The sequence below is a fragment of the Panulirus ornatus genome, chromosome 13 (genome assembly GCF_036320965.1).
Source record: "Panulirus ornatus isolate Po-2019 chromosome 13, ASM3632096v1, whole genome shotgun sequence".
NCBI classification, from domain to species: Eukaryota; Metazoa; Arthropoda; class Malacostraca; order Decapoda; family Palinuridae; genus Panulirus; species Panulirus ornatus.
This window is the reverse complement of record NC_092236.1, coordinates 49,433,148-49,450,263: the sequence shown is the minus strand read 5'-3', so window position 1 is coordinate 49,450,263 and position 17,116 is coordinate 49,433,148. Positions and strand designations below refer to the sequence as shown.

The window sequence follows — 17,116 nt, the reverse complement described above, 5'->3', positions numbered from 1 at the left end:
GTTAACAGTTTTTGTCCTAATTGTTGTTAGAACAAGTTGCCTCTTTACCTGGTAAATGTTCACGGTGGTGTAGCTCGGTCTGTGTGTCCTTCTGTCCTTTATAATGATGTACCTCGGTCTCTTGAGAGCATCATAATGTCCATAGTGTGGTGTAGCTCGACCTCTAAATATATCCTTAACATACTTCATAATGGTATAGCTCAGCTACTAAGAGTACCACTGTCCTTCATAGTGGCGTAGCTTGGCCTCTGGGTATATCCTCAGCTACTAAGAGTACCACTGTCCTTCATAGTGGCGTAGCTTGGCCTCTGGGTATATCCTCAGCTACTAAGAGTACCACTGTCCTTCATAGTGGCGTAGCTTGGCCTCTGGGTATATCCTCATGTCCTTGGTAAAGGTATAAGTCCCGCCTGGGAGTGTGTCCTTGTTCAGGGGGTTTCGCGTGAGCTGGACAAGCTTGGTCCCGAGCATTCATATTAGTGTTTAGATAATAGGTTGGTGCGGCTCGTGGACCAGCGTTTTGTTGGCCAGATGACATGGCAACCTCCCCGAGCGGTTCAACGCTCCTCCTCCAACTTGACACAGCCTGATCCAAACGTCAGCATGTCATTTATTATTTGTACACTTTGACCTGCATTGTTCTCTGCCTTCAATGCTTAACATTTTTCTTTGCTTAATGAGGGCGCACTTATCTCACATGCTCTTGTTTCTAAGTCTGTAAACAAACAAGCAAAGACCAACGTACATACATAATTATTCGACAGGTTCTTCCAACATCGGTGCAGGAGGCGAGAGACGTTTGGTATACTGTTTCCTTAGACAGGACTATACGCACACTCATGCACTCCCTCCTTCTCTCCCTACATATACACAGTTCCTGCACCTCCTTACACCACAAAAGCTGCATCATGGTCTAAAGCAAAGCTGCCCATTTCTACAAGCGAAACCAGGTTCATTCGATTGTACTTTTTTTTTTTTAAAAGCTTGGGAAAGTTTCGACTTTACAGTGAATTGCTCAAATAATCATTTACCGCGCCAATAGCACATAACAGCGACGGCATTCAGTAATAACAATAATAATAATAATAATAATAATAATAATAATAATAATAATGAAATTCAATTAATTAGAAATTCTGAAATTATGGATTGAAGAAGTTAGGAAAAAACTTCTATTTACAATTAAAATTCATTGTAAAAGACGTTGGTTCCCTCCAGGCAGGTAATCCAATTAATAAAAAGTCACAACCTTCTCGCAGTAGTACACTATGGAAAGTAAAGTTTAAAATCCTTTAGATGTTAAGAATTCCACACAAACTTCCACAACACACGCCACTGTTATAGGCGCTAACACTGTTCACAGTGAAGGTTGGTCTCCTACTATTAACCACACACGAGTCAATCTTGTGTCCGGCCCTCAGTGTTGTTAGAACCAATTCTATTTGTCGGCTGGAGTGAACACTTGTCACCCAGCTGCCAAGGTCTGCTCCAATTCTTCGCAGTTTGTTGCTGGTGTCCATTCTTGCCTCCATCTATATTACGAGGACATTCTCGTACTGGGGTTTCACATGGCCGTGTGAGTGAGGATACCGAGCATTACAACAGGTAACTGCAGCCGCCTTTACTTGCTAAATGCTGTTCAGCTATACGGTGAAAAAACTCGATCGAATATACAACAGCTTTTCCTCGCGAACGATTTATCATCTTATAGCTTCACTTCTACTTAACGAAATTTATGCTGCTTACCATCTTTATTTTTGAATGTGTCGACCTTTTATTGCTGATATTTCTATATATATTTTTTTTTCTAATAAATCATTAGTGTTTACCGAGTTTGAAGCACTTTCAGTGGTGTCTTTTCAGAAAACGTTATTCGTTGCAGAAGAGACTGCCAATTATTTAAAGTGAATTCGGATTATATTGAAAGCTGTTCCATGAATTTACAGTGAATCGTACATATCAGCCCTCTCTAACAAGGCTGTTTCCAATAAGCCTAACTGTTTTGTTTCTATCAAACTTCAAAGATTAAACATACCGACTTGTAGCGCAAACATATAGCATAAAACAAATCTGTAATATCCGATGTATTTCACAGAGATAGTTTGGTTTGTATCGAATGTTTTTAATTATATAATTACTTAACATTCACTGAAAAACGCACAACAGACTTCATATAAGTACAAAACTGTAGCTGTCATGACATTTGGTTATTACTGCACCATGGTTTTCTGGGAAACGTGAGCAGGTTGAAGAAATAATGAACACTGCATGAAATGTGTGTTGCACAGTATTTTACTCGTTATATTTTATGGTGCACGAAGTTCGTGTGGAACACTGCACATGCTTTACCCTTTGTCCTGATAATCACTTTATATCAAGAGGTCCTTCGTTATTTACACACACACTGATGTATATTTCAAGCAACTCACGTATGATGACATAGTACCTTGTGAAAATCTTATTGCTCTCGATAATACCACTGAGCAACGCACTATGTTTTGGGAACCTTCCACATGTTCTTATAAAAAAGACAAAGCCTAAATTTTTATGCATCTCATGGTTTAGTGCGCAGTAAATAATCCTGGCGCATCCTTGGCTATTTTTAGTGCATGATAATTGTGTTTCTTGAGGTGAAGCAACGCCCGGGGCGAGGGAGATCCGGCCTAGCAACGCCAGCCCCACACGGTCAAGGCCAAGCCATCACTGCTTATTTTAGTTTCTTACACGACCTCCTGATATATGGCTATATATCCTCTCGTGATAACGTAGGGATGGCTTTTCCTTATTTGTTCTTTGGCATGTCTAGCTGCATTCGCAGAAATACCAATTCATATGAGCTTGACGACGGGAGTAGAGGAATGAACAGACAATGCGATCACCTCTGGCCGGTTTCGTGTTCTTTTCAGTACAAGAAAAAAAATTCCCGAAAGAATGGAGCAAAGTTTTCCTCTTTATATACTGTCTGGTAAAGGGCCTATAAAGTTACAGGTATGGCTACGCAGGTTTTCTGCAAGGTTAATATATTGTACAGTGATGTAAATACTGATGAAACTCGCAAGTGACAAAAGTAAATAGCAGTAAATGAATTCAATGGGGTGGTGAATGATTGAACAAAATCATACTTTTCTAATGCAAAATATACCAAAAAGCAATCTGTCATGACGGCAAAAGGGATGTTAAATAGCATGACCAGAGTTGAGCTCATAAGGCATTGTAGTCACAGACCACACTCAAGCTGCACACATCTAAACAAGCACCAAGGGTGAAGATTACTGCACACATCTAAACAAGCACCAAGGGTGAAGATTACTGCACACATCTAAACAAGCACCAAGGGTGAAGATTACAAGATATTCAGGAATCAGTTTGATAAGTAAATATAAGCATTGCACTCAACATCCCTTTTGTCCATATGACCACAACCATGTGCAGTCCGCCAGCGAGTCCCATGAACTTACAAGTTCTGAGCTATGTTAACAGAGAAAGCCCAAGCAGCCATACTTGACAACAGATTCACAATTAAGACAAAAATTGTTTCACTTTCAGGAATTTTGTCTTAAACACGAACTGCGTGTTCTACGGTTCATGATAATCCCGTCATAACTCATCGTCTTTCGTCCAAAAACAAAATAGCGAGGCATTCAAGGCCAAATGGTCGACGATGTGTGAAAACATTGTTTTAAGGACCACAAATAAATACCAAGGAATTACTCCTCTCAAATGAATAATGCAATGACAGCCAAAGATCTACAGTATCTGTGGACTGGAAAAACTCTATCCCTCAGTTATATACCCAGAGAGCCAGCTTAAAAAGGCGGGTCTCACGTCCTTACACACGAGTCGAGACGCACATATAACAAAAATCATTCAGAACTGATAGTGTTAATGACAGGCTAAGGGACAGTACCGTGGACATCACGACGCTGCCTCAGGCCAGTGCGGGACCCAAGTGCACCCATGCCAATTCATGTTTGTAAATGCCTTTAGATTTATCCTCATAAGTAGGTGGAAATGTCGCTAATACGAAAATGCACATCAAATGAATAAGCTAGGTTACATTCACAGTCAAATTAATACTTAAAGCGCTTTAGATTGTGAGCGACTCAAACCAGTAGTTAAAAACAATGCCCCACGACGACAAATGCGCAGGCGTTCACTTTTTAACGCCATGTCACAATCCTGGACATTTATGTCGTTAGACGGGAGTACTTATGATTCTTCGTCCCCCACCCACTGAGGAAAATTTCGCATAATTGCATTTGCCAGAGCTGTTAAGACTATGGTTATCGTAACGTAAGGAATAGCCGTGGACCTCTTTTTTCTAAATTTTATGTAAAGTTATTTTCTGTAAAAAAAAAAACAAAAAAAAACGCTAACTAGACAACAGAAGTTATATCATACAGAGCATGGAAACTCTTCAACCCACGTTAAAATCACTTGCTACAGTTTCGATACTCACTTCTAACCTCAGGAGTTCCTTCTCATTTATGAAGCTCCTGAAGCAACCAGGAAGCAGACCATAACTGGTTGCACTCCACTCAGAAGCATGGATAGGAGAGCCCTTTTGGGGTAGGGAGTCCTTGAAGGACGTAGCTCCAGTCGGCTGCGTCCTAGCATTCTCTTAATGAGCGCAGGCTGGACTCGCTAGTGTACTTTTTGTTTATATATATATATATATATATATATATATATATATATGTGTGTGTGTGTGTGTGTGTGTGTGTGTGTGTGTGTGTGTGTGTGTGTGTTACATGGCTTCTGGTGCAGCCAAGCTGGCAGCGGTTGGGGGACAGATTTATTGTTAGAGTAAGATGGTAAATTCATTGGTGTAGTATTCACAATTTGAGTGTTAAGGAGAGCGAGTCTGACCTGTGTTGTATATATGTGCCATGTCTTTTCTCCACTGTATGTATGGACACACAAACACTTCACCTTAAGCTTGGTACCTATTTTGTCTACCAACCCCTAGGGGATGATGAACATCTAGTGGACTGTGGACCAACTGCCGCGACCAGGATTCGAACCTATGCGGGTTGGATCCCAGGCGGCCCATGCATGGATGACGATCAGTCAAGCTAACCGATACACAACGGAGGTACTTTAAGAATGCATGATTGCGGAGCAAGTCGTCCTGGTACACATAATGTGAAGGTGTACAGTATGAAGTGTGCAATTATAAGGGTATGCAAGGCAAACGTGACGTCATGGTGAACGGGGTGGTAGTGGGATGTGGTTTACTCACTAGTGGGATCGGTGGAGGTGTGCATGTCAGTGGCTAATGCCACTGTGTACACTGCTTTGCCTAATGATCACTCCTGACTACCAGCTAACTTCCAGTAGCCCCCCAGTGCCCCATCTGTGGAACCTTCCACTCCAGCCTCTACTTGTTTCACCTGCTGTAACCACATGCAATATCTGTATCATCCCCCCTCTACCCTCTAATATTTGCTGCCCCATGTGAATCCTATTGACCTTGCTTTCTAATTCTTATTGCCCCACCTGAATACTGTAGTTCCTACCTTCGAATTCTTACTGCCCCTACCTCTGAATTCTTATTGCCCCACCCTCCTGACTCTAACTGCCCCATCCTTCCGATTCTGATTGTCCCTACCTTGATTAATATGGTCCTTACCCTCTGATTATAATTGCTCATACCTGATTTCATTGCCCCACATTCAGATTCTTTTTGTCCCTACCTTCTGATTCTTAATGCCTTTACTTTCTGATTCTTATTGCCTCTACCTTCCGAATCCTACTGCCCATGCAATGGAATTCTTAAAGCCCCTAACTTCTTATTGCCTCTACCTTGGGACTCTTACTGTCCCTACCTTGGGATTCTTACAGCGCCCTACATTCTGATTCTTATCACCCCATCCTTCTTATTCTGTTGCCACAACCTTCAAATTCTTATTGCTCCGACCTTCTGATTCATATACTGTCTTTACCTTCTGTTTCATACTGCCCAATCTTCTAACTAGTTCTACCCAAAACGTCTGATTCATATCTTTAGACTCAAACCACCCCTAGCTTCTGATTCATATTGCTACTATCTTTTGACTCATACTACCCCTGGCTTCTGATTCATATTGCTCCTATCTTTAGACACACTACCCATAGCTTCTGATTCATACTCCTATATCTTTGGACTCATACTACCCCTAGCTTCTGATTCATACTCCTATATCTTTGGACTCATACTACCCCTAGCTTCTGATTCATACTCCTATATCTTTGGACTCATACTACCCTACCTTCTGATTCATATGGGTCCTATCTTTTGACTCATACTATTCCTAGCTTCTGATTCATATTGCTCCAATCTTAACTCATACTACCCCTACCTTCTCATTCATATGGGTCCTATCTTTTGACTCATACCACCCCTAGCTTCTGATTCATATGGGTCCTATCTTTTGACTCATACTACCCCTAGCTTCTGATTCATATTGCTCCAATCTTTTGACACACACTACCCGTATCTTCTGATTCATTCTGCTCCAATCTTTTGACTCATACTACCCCTAGCTTCTGATTCATATTGCTCCTATTTTCTGACTCATACTGCCCTTACCTCCTGATTTATGTTGATCCTGGCTTCTGACTCACACTGCCTCTACCTCCTGACTCATATTGTTCTTGGCTTCTGACTCATACTGCCCCTACCTTCTAATTCATATTGCCCCTATTTCCTGACTTAAACTGCCCATCTTCAGAGTCATATTGCCTTTACCTTGATTCATATTGCTCGAGTCATATCGTCCCTACTCTGATTCCTATTACTAACTTCTGATTCATATTGCCCATATCTTGATGCATATTGCCTCTATCTTCATCTTTTCCAACCTTTACCATCTAATTCCTATTGCCCCTAACTTGATTCACATTGCCCCTACCTTTATGTAGTTTCTGATTCACATTGCCCCTACCTTTATGTAGTCTCTTCTGATTCCAATTGTTCTTACCTTCTGATTCATAGTCCTCACCTTAATTCATACGGCTCCTCTCCTGATTCCTATTACACCTACCTTTCAATTTCTTTTGTGCCTACCTTGATTTGCATTGCCTTTACCATCAGATTAATATTGCCCCTAACTTTTGTCTTATATTTTCCATACTTTAATTCATATTGCTCCTAACTATATTCATACTGTTCCTACCTTCAGACTCACACTGTCCTTACTGTGTTTCATACCATCCCTACCTTCACTAAAGTTGCTCGTTCCTTCAGATTCCTAATTCTTTACTTCTGATACCCTTTGCCCAGATCTTTAGATCCATATTACCTTCAACTTTTGGATGTTCATAGTTCCAATTATCTGTTCTTTGCCCATACTTTCTGATCCCTAATGACCTTGCCATCTGATTCATTTCAACTATACCTGATCCTCATTGTCCCAATCCTTTGGCTCTCCTTGCCCCACATGCTGATCCCTCAGCACAATCCTGTGACCCTCCCTGCTGTACTAGCTGACCATTGTTGCCCTACCTACTGATTCTCCCAGCCACACCTGCTGACCCCTTACTGCCCATCTGCAGCTGTGACTCCGTGATGGGTGTGGGTGGTGGAACGTCGTGGGCGGCGTTGGTGTTGGCTGTATGTGTGCTGTGTGGAGAGACTAAGAAGAGCACCTCCAGGACCCGTCAGACAGATCAGGACAACAACCTCGTGAACTCTAGTGATTACCTCAAGGTCGGGAGGTCGCTTAACCTCCTACCAAGATATGGCTTTCTCACTTTTTCCATCAAGGTCAGATGTCCATCGTTTTGCTTGTGCCCTCCACAACAGTAAACACATCCTACACTCAGTTCCCCCCTTCTACAGTTGTAAGTACCGCATCTGTGGCTCTGTTAGTACACATCTTTACAAATCTTTACAGCTTTACAATACCTTATTCATTATTCTTTCATGCTACATACCTCTCTGTCACTCCTATCTGTAATTTTCTATTTTTCCAGTTAGAGGGAGTTCCATACTTGTGAGGTTCCACATGAAATCTTTTTTTCTTTCATATAATTTTCTAAACTTGTTTACTGTCTCTTTTGTCTCTTTGCTTATTCTAAGCAGCTACTACTGATATAATATAAAAGTACTTCTTTAGAGCTTTTCTAACAAGTTTCTTTCTTACTTTTCTGTCATAGCCCCAGATTGATCTTCCTCCAAATTCCATAGAGGTGTACACTGGTGACTTCAGACTTACTAAAACTTGAGGAGAGTGATCAAATCATTCCTTATTCTTCTTCCTTCCATGGAGACAGAAAATTCAATTCTGGTAACATGTGTTGGTTTACTTTGAACCTTTTCTATCAGTAATTTGTGCTCTTTTAAGTATGGTGATTAACTTGAGAAACATTCTAGATATATAAAAAGTTTGCTAAATATTTCCTTACCTATGTAACTGAAAAAAATTGCAACATCTGCCTGCAGACAATGTGACTCCTGTACAATTCTGAAATGGAAATCTCGCGACAGGTTGACTCCCAAGTGTTTCTTACACAAAGATTCCTGCAATCATATTTCCTGCCAGATAATATTTACAATGTGGCCATTTATTGTGTACAATTGGCTTGAAGTTGATCAACCATGTACCACTAACTTTGGAGCTTGTCTAAATCCCTTTGTAAGATGATGTAATCCTAATCCTGACTTCCCTTATGACCTTGGTATCATCAGCAATCAGATTCAGGCATGAGGGTATCCTTTTGACAATCTTTTGCATACATCAAGAAAAGCTATGGTCTAAGGACCAAGCCCTGTGGCAAATAACTGCCAACTCCAACCCATTTTGAAAAAGCTCCTCTGACATGAGCTCTTTGTTCCTTTCCTAAGGTAATCAATCAATCAATGAAGTCTTCCCCTTATTCCTGCATGAAGATTGAGTTTCTTAGTCTCCATGTTGTACATTTTCAAATGCTTTCTGGCAATAAGAAAACACAAAATCCACCTTTCCTTCTCTTTTGCCTTTAAGCAAATCAATCTGTCATCAATCAATCAATGGAGTCTTCCCCTTATTCCTGCCTGAAGACTGAGTTTCTTTATGTCTCCATGTTGTACATTTTCAAATGCTTTCTAGCAATATGGAAACACAAAGTCCACCTTTCCTTCTCTTTTGTCTTTAAGCAAATCAATCTGTCATCAATCAATCAATGGAGTCTTCCCCTTATTCCTGCCTGAAGATTGAGTTTCTTTATGTCTCCATGTTGTACATTTTCAAATGCTTTCTGGCAATAGGGAGACACAAAATCCACCTTTCCTTCTCTTTTGCCTTTATGCAAATCAATCAGTCACAGAAGTCTAAGAAGTTTCTTATGCATAACTTCCTTTCCCCGAATTTATGTTGTCTCAGTTAGGTAGTTTCTCCTTCTGAAAGTATCATACATTTGCCCTCTGATTACATTTTCCAGTTTCTTTTTACATGCAATAATTGTTAGATAAACAGGTCTTATTTCACTTTAACATTCCAGTCTCCTTTCTTCACAATAGGTACAACATTTGTCCTCTTCTACTCCCTTAACATTACACTTTTCTCTGTTGACATACTGAACAACATTTCAAGAAAATTTGCACACATTTTCAGTTTACACTAGGGAACTTCATGCAGAACACAAGCCATATATGGTCAAGCCCTTTAGCAAGCTGCTTTTGTCATTTTTAGCAATTTCAGTTTTTCAAGACCTTCCCATTACATCTCACTTGTGTTGGATCTACAGTGCAAGGTCCCTTTCATCCAGACTCTTTTTTAGAGACCTGGTATTCTCTTGATTTACAATGTTTGACTATTTATGCAGCAAATATCTACCTTATCTTTACTCTTGGCTTATATCAAACATGCTCTTCATTTTTAGTTTCAGAAAAAAGGGATGGAAATCCTCTTAAAAAATTTCTATCCAATCCTGCTCATAAGCTTTCGAAAGTTCACACTCATGCTCATTTACCAACAGCAAAAAATGTAATCACTGAAAAAATATTGAACACAGCCACTGCACAGTTGACATTTTGAGTAATCACCTATTTGTAATATTTTGTGTTCATATTTACTACACATTTTTTCCCATAAACTTCATTTAATCTCAACTATTCACCTTTTCTCTTTGTCAGCTGTCTTTACAATCACCACAAAATTTATCAGCATTTCATATATGGCAACTCTCATCAGTATGCCAGTTTAAATCCCTGGCCAGCTTCATTTTCAGTGCTCTCATACACCCCAAGTAGCCACATCAATACAATACTTGTGTGGAATACAACATTTACGAGCACTTCTGGTATTCCTTAATGCTCCTAATGTCCTTGTATTTCTGTGAAAATTCCCTCGCTTTTCCTCTGCCAAAGTCCTTCTTTTAACTTGCTCACTTGTTGGCATTTCATAGCATGATTCAATTTTTTTTTCTAATTATGTTTTAGGACCATTTGTCATACCACAAGTTCTATTTGTCATACCACAAGTTCTACTGAAGTATTATTCCTCATAATAGTTCTCCATTCATTTAACTACCACAGATCTATAATTTAATCCCATGTTTTTCAGATACTGCCTCATGTTTAACATGAGTATTTTTCTCCAAGGGTTGCCTTAACTATAACTTGCATCTCTTTCTTCAGATTTCTGCATTTATTATCCAACCCTCAATCCTGTAGTCCTGGTAGTTTTTGCTACTATTTATGTGGTTCTTCCATCTGTATCTATACTTTTTGTAGGTGCTGTATATTCAATCACTTTGTTAGTCTTTTAAGAGTGTTTAAGGAAAATGTATACGTCCTTTGGAGTAGTAACCTAAGGCAGTTTTACTTCTTGTTCTATCTACATCACCTAATCTATCAACTCATCCTCTTTTCTTAAGATCTTGCCTGCAGTTATTTGCCTGTCTAGTGTACATGCTGTCTTATCTCTATCTTGATTCTCTTTCCTTCAGGTCTTCCCACATCGATTGGACAACAGCTGGTTATTCAGGGAGAAGACAGCAGAGGTTTTCCAAAAGAACTCCTACTGGGCAACCTACACACACCACCGTCACCATCACGAAAACAATGAGAACAGCCGCCGTGGATATGACCAACATTTTTTGATTGACTTCTGTGATGATGTGCGGGAACTTCTCATGGCCTACTTTGAAAATTTCAACATTGAGGGTGTGCCAGAGTCTTATAGAGTTCTCACAAGCTCTATTTCTATTAACACAAAGGCTCAACACCTAGGAATTCACCCAACTTTCTTAGCTTCTGAGTACTCCTTTGTACTGGTGCGTCTCTTCCGCAGGAATAGATGGGCAACGCTAGATGGTGAGTACACCATCTTATTAATTTTCCTTTGGTTTGAAAATGCTCACATTTGCTCACAGAAGTATCTTATTTATAAAAATGCTATCAAAGTTGTCCCATGGGAATGCCTCAAGCTGTCATAGTCATACAATGTGATAATCAATTTTGGGTGATGTCTAATTACTCAGATAACTATAAAATGAGCATGTTTATACATCATCTTCACTCCACAAGCCACCAACATTTTAATCAACACCATCACTGTCTATTTATCACCACAAAAATATTTAAACATACCCTCTAAAACCCTTTATCATTCACTACAAGTATATCTTGTTTAAAAATACACACAAGCCTCTTTTGCCACTGCTAGCAACCTTCTTTTTTCACCAACGCTACCTTGTTTATCACTGCTGGCAAAATTTGATCATCACAGCTGATTACTCAACTGGTAGTGCTGGTTAACAATTTGGTTCTGCTTTTATTTCACAATGAAACGTTTACTTTTGAAGTACACTTGTCATTACTTAAGGTTATTTACTATATTCAAGCCAATGATAAATAAATCAAATTTTGGTGACATACCCACTGCTTTATGGATATTAATTTCTGTTTATCACACATACATGCACTTTCATAAAGAAAAACTGTAATACTGTTGGATTTTCACTTATACAATGAACACTTAAAATCACATTATAATGACCTCAGACCAGTCCATATAATCCAAGTGACAGTCATACTTTTTCAAAATACTGTGACATACAGCACTAAAATGGGTTTTCCAATTTCCTAGTTATCACTTGTTATTTCATTCTATCAGTGGTATTTTCTGTGGCAATATTTATATTTTCCCTCTCTTAGCCAAAGCAATACCTCCTCCAAAACACACAGACTGAATTAATGTTGAATTTTCTTTTTATGGTCTTAAGCCTATATTTTACACAAGTTTTCTTTACTTCTAGCTTTTACCATAACCATCTTAATATAGATATCTTATATTTATTAACTAAAGTTTCTTAAATGACAGTATCCATTATTAGACAATTCCTTCAGTTACATCAAGTGGATCACATTATAATGACCTCAGACCAGTCCATATAATCCAAGTGACAGTCATACTTTTTCAAAATACTGTGACATACAGCACTAAAATGGGTTTTCCAATTTCCTAGTTATCATTTGTTATTTCATTCTATCAGTGGTATTTTCTGTGGCAATATTTATATTTTCCCTCTCTTAGCCAAAGCAATACCTCCTCCAAAACACACAGACTGAATTAATGTTGAATTTTCTTTTTATGGTCTTAAGCCTATATTTTACACAAGTTTTCTTTACTTCTAGCTTTTACCATAACCATCTTAATATAGGTATCTTATATTTATTAACTAAAGTTTCTTAAATGACAGTATCCATTATTAGACAATTCCTTCAGTTACATCAAGTGGATCCTTTTCAATTTTCTTTACATGTTATAGAGTGAAAATGGAGTGTCCAAAAGCAAATATTTAGTTTACATTCATTCTGCTTTCCTTTAATTTTACTGTCACCAAATATCCTTATGAAAGTAGGGGTATGATTATACACATTTGTGACTGAGCTCTGCTCGTAATACAGGTGAATACTTAGTATTCTCATTTAATCCATACATAAAGTTATAGCTTTATAACTTTGAGTGCTGTATACCGTGCTTACATTTCTGTTTAATTAACCAATATCATTATACTACATAAGTTTCATTTCTCTGTACATAATATGGTATGATTACCATATGCTGTCTTGAGTTGGTGGTTACAAGTACAGACCACAGTATTTCTGAATATTCTGGGTCATTTCTACTAATTGATTCAAGAGTAAGTTGGACTGCTGATACCAACTTGTCTTACCAATCTTGCATTTCCTACCACAGGACATCTGACGCTGACTAGCCTTTTCAAAAGTGCTGTGGGTGATATTAGAGTTGGGTCACCCGAGTCTGTGAACCAATTCCTAGACCATTATGGTACCCATGTCATTACTGAATATGAAGTTGGAGATGTTATGTACCAAGTATATGTGTTTGGAGACAGGACATATGGTGAACTGAAGAACAATTTTGCAATGAGTAAAAAGTAAGTAAACAAGGATACAGTACACTGTGGAAATAATGAGAAAGGTTGAAGGGAACATCTAATAATTTGTTCATCTGTATTCTGTAAACTTTCTTCAGTTGTAGAGAAAGTTGTCTTACACAAAACCTCTTCCATTCATTCTTGGTACTTTTCTGCACGTTATTACATCAGTGTATTCCTCTCTCATGTATTTTTGTCTTTTCACTTCATCATTTTTCAGTTGTCCAGTATTAATCATTCTTTTCACATTCAATTTCCCAATATGTGCATATACCATGTGCCTCCATTTTCAATTTTAATTCCTTGCTTTATAATAATATGCAGCATTTCCTCTTGATGTCTTCATTAAACAGAAAATCCAATTATGCTTCATGTAAGTTTCTTGCTTTCCATTGTTAAAAGCTCAAATTCATTTGTGTACAACAGTGTAGGTTCCCACAATCCTTCTAACAAACCTTACAGTCACTGGATACAAAAATTTTTGCTAAATTTAAAGGTTAAGGTAACTGCTGCATTTGCCCCACAACTATGAGGTTTGAACATGGTACATGATGAAAAGTTTCATTATGACTAGGAATTGGAAGGGTGGTCGAGAAGGTCCCTTAAGAAAGTCAAGCTTACTGTATTGCACATATATATCACATTTTTAATAAAATATTTGTCAGGAGATACTATGGTTATCACCAGTTTTTGACATTTGATTAATCTGTCTTGTTGCAGTTGGTTACTAGGAACAACAAAAAGGTCTCATGATGTTTATAATTTTGTCTACATTATTTTCTTTGTGTAGTGCACTGCTCTTTGATATTAGTAATGTATCAGAAAACTCATTACTCTATATAATCATGTAACCAAATGAAAGAAGGAAAGCTTCTAATACCAATCTATGGCTAAGTCCAGGATCTCCAACCTAACTTGGGTTATATGCTAACCATTATGCTACAGTCAATCTTGATTGTATGAACAGAATTATGCATTTCAAAATAGTGGTTTACAATTAATTGTACCCTTCCATAAGTTTTCTTTTATAGTCAGACAAAAGCCCACATCAAGGCCAGGCTTTACTTGAAAAATAGAGATGATTCTGAAAGGGAAAAAGAAGAGACACGGAAAAGTATTAAAAATTTTAAGAGGAAGTGAAAAACCTGTTTTGTAAAATGAGTCAGGTCAAAGTTATAGGGAAAGATATGAGAATGTTCACAGTTTCAAGGCATCAAGGTGCAAGGAAATAAAAAGGTTATCAAAAAGGCCTGCCCTTGATTTGCCAATGGCCAAACACTATAATCCTGTGAAGCAGCTGCTTGCTGAGTACTGCGTGGTCTAACTAGTGGTGGGGGCACACAAGCAGCCAGCTCTCACAAGTAAACACTAAAGAAGAGGGAAAAGGAACCAACATCGCAGCATAGGGCACGAGGGTCAAGTTTAGAGATTGGCCTGGGAAAGTTTATTAGTCAAACCACTTTCAACTCAACTCCCATCAAGTAAGGATGCAGAGCTAGAACCATCGTAGATGTGGGTGAGCTGTACTCGGAAGAAAAGAAGTTTCGACATCTAAACAGGATACCCAGTTTATTAGAGGCTGACTTAGGTATTTCCATAATGTGGGGTTTCCAAGAAAGACTGGATCTTCCAGTAATACCAAGTATGTTCATCAAGTCAAGAGGTGGTATTACAGAAACATCAAAGGAGAGAGGAGAGTTTTGAGTAGTTTTTGCCTACCCCAGTGAGATTTCCTATCCAAGTTTGACTTCACTGTGGAAGCTGTATCATGATGAGATGCAGATCATGTGATAGAAGAAGGAGCAGAATTGAGGGATGTGGATAAATGTAGTGTTGAGCCATCAGCATTTGGTTATTTGTGGAAGAGAGGAAATTATTGAAAAAATAGAAAAAGTGTAGGGGACAGGACAGAACTTTGTGGAGCACCGCTGATGATGGAGAAATGGAGGAGGCTGATCCAATAACAACCATGGAGATAGATCAACCAGAGAGAAAGCCAGACATGAAGGAGCAAATTGAAGGAGGGAAGCCAAAAGAGGGGACTGAGATGAGACCATGATGTCACACCCTTACAAAAGCTTTGAAAATGTCAAGTTCAACTTCAAATAACTCCCCAAAATCTTTCAGGTATGACAACCAGACATTAGTAAGATGAAAAAGAATATCCCCAGTGGACCTTGCCTTACAGAAGCCGAATTGGTGATCAGAGAGAAGACTGTGTTTTGATGGATACAGAGGTTGAGGAGGGATTCAGTGTTTTGATGTGTCGAAGGATATGGGAGGTGAGGAGGGATTCAAATACTTTAGAAATGGTAGATGTCAAAGCAATACGACGATAGTTAGAGGGGTCAAAATGGTCACCCTTCTTAGGGATGAGCAAGCACTGGTGCAAATTCAGAGGCACACTATGTCAGAACATGGGGATAGATGCCATCAGGACCATAAGCCTGGACAGTGAAAAGTGTTTCTAGGACAATATGAAAAAGACATTATGGGGAGAGGCATAGGATTAATAATAGGAACATCTGGGGGTGAATGAATGTTAGAGTCATCAAAGATGGGGTTAGAGGAGAAATGGGAACCAAAGAGAGTTGCTTTGTCAATGGGAGAGACAGCTATAGTACCATAAGAACAGAAAAGTGAAGGAAAGGTACGAGTGACAGAAGTTGTCCGAAATGCTCTTAGCCAAAGACCAGAAAGACCTTTCAATGGATGAAGAGGAAAGGATGTTGCACTTTCTTCGAATAAATTTGCCTCACAGATAAAGTTCTTGCAATGATTACGGGCAGTGATACAAGCTGAATGGGAGTCAGAGGAAAGAGGTTTTCCAAGCTCGATATGCCTGAACCCTTGCCCGAATGGCCTTAGAAAAGGAATGGTTGAACCATGGATTGGAAGAGGTCACCTTAGAGGGAGAGAGGATAAATGCTTCCACTCTTGCAAGAATAACCTCTGCTATGTGTTTAGCAGAGACAGAAGCATCACCACATAAGAACCAGTAATTTACTCCAAGAAAGTCAGAAAAGATGCACATTATTCTAGCCAGCTTTGTTGAGGTAATAGTATTTACGCTTAGGAGGGGTGTTGGAGGGAGAGGAGCCATTAAGACAGATATATTTATGAGACTATGATCATATGAACCAATTGGGAGCAAGATTGTGAAGTTACAGCAGGATGTATTTGAAGTTACAAACCGATCCAGAATATTAGAAGTCTGGTCACAGCAGTCAGGAATATGGGTAGAGTGGGAGATAATTTGCTCTAAATCATTGAGAATGGAGAACTTGAGGGCTTCAATGCCTCATCATCCATATGGGAGGAATTTAACCATTCCCTATGGTGAACACTGAAACCCTTGAAGTAGTGGATCTCGGCTTGCGGGTGAGAGAATGCCAAAGTCTCACAGTAGAAATTTAGAAAGTTAAAGAAAAGATACAAATTTTGTAGAATTTGGTGAGCTATAAGCAAAACAAAGGAAAAGTGTGGTAGTTGGGAGACAGACCTTGAGCTACATACCATCAAAGTTTGGAGACTCAAGGTCCTTGAGGTGTACAGCCTCAGGTGTGTTGATGTTGGAATAAGCACAAGCACCACCTTTGAACTGGAATTATTGGTGATTATAGTTGGATATGAAAAAGGGACTAGAGAGGACAGTCAAATTTCTTCATATTTCCCATTTAGAGATTCCTCAAGAGCTTCCATTTTCCTTAAACGGCTCTTTAATTCCATCATTCAACATAGTAAATAC

General features: G+C 38.9%; 2 protein-coding genes across 13 annotated transcripts in view; one reads left to right on the top strand and one right to left on the bottom strand.

The window, feature by feature from the left end:
* tsl (membrane-attack complex domain containing protein torso-like) overlaps window positions 1-17,116 on the top strand; it is a 117,138-nt gene that overhangs the window by 86,762 nt on the left and 13,260 nt on the right. For all 10 annotated transcript variants that reach the window (XM_071668825.1, XM_071668826.1, XM_071668830.1 and 7 more), the window contains 3 exons: window positions 7,537-7,747; window positions 10,912-11,278; window positions 13,167-13,368. In XM_071668825.1, coding sequence (XP_071524926.1) covers window positions 7,550-7,747; window positions 10,912-11,278; window positions 13,167-13,368 — 767 coding nt within the window. In that variant the 5' untranslated portion in view covers window positions 7,537-7,549. The remainder of the gene's footprint in view (window positions 1-7,536; window positions 7,748-10,911; window positions 11,279-13,166; window positions 13,369-17,116) is intronic.
* The window catches only part of LOC139752850 (tubulin polyglutamylase ttll-4-like), a 327,656-nt gene that overhangs the window by 298,518 nt on the left and 12,022 nt on the right, over window positions 1-17,116 (bottom strand). The window lies entirely within an intron of this gene.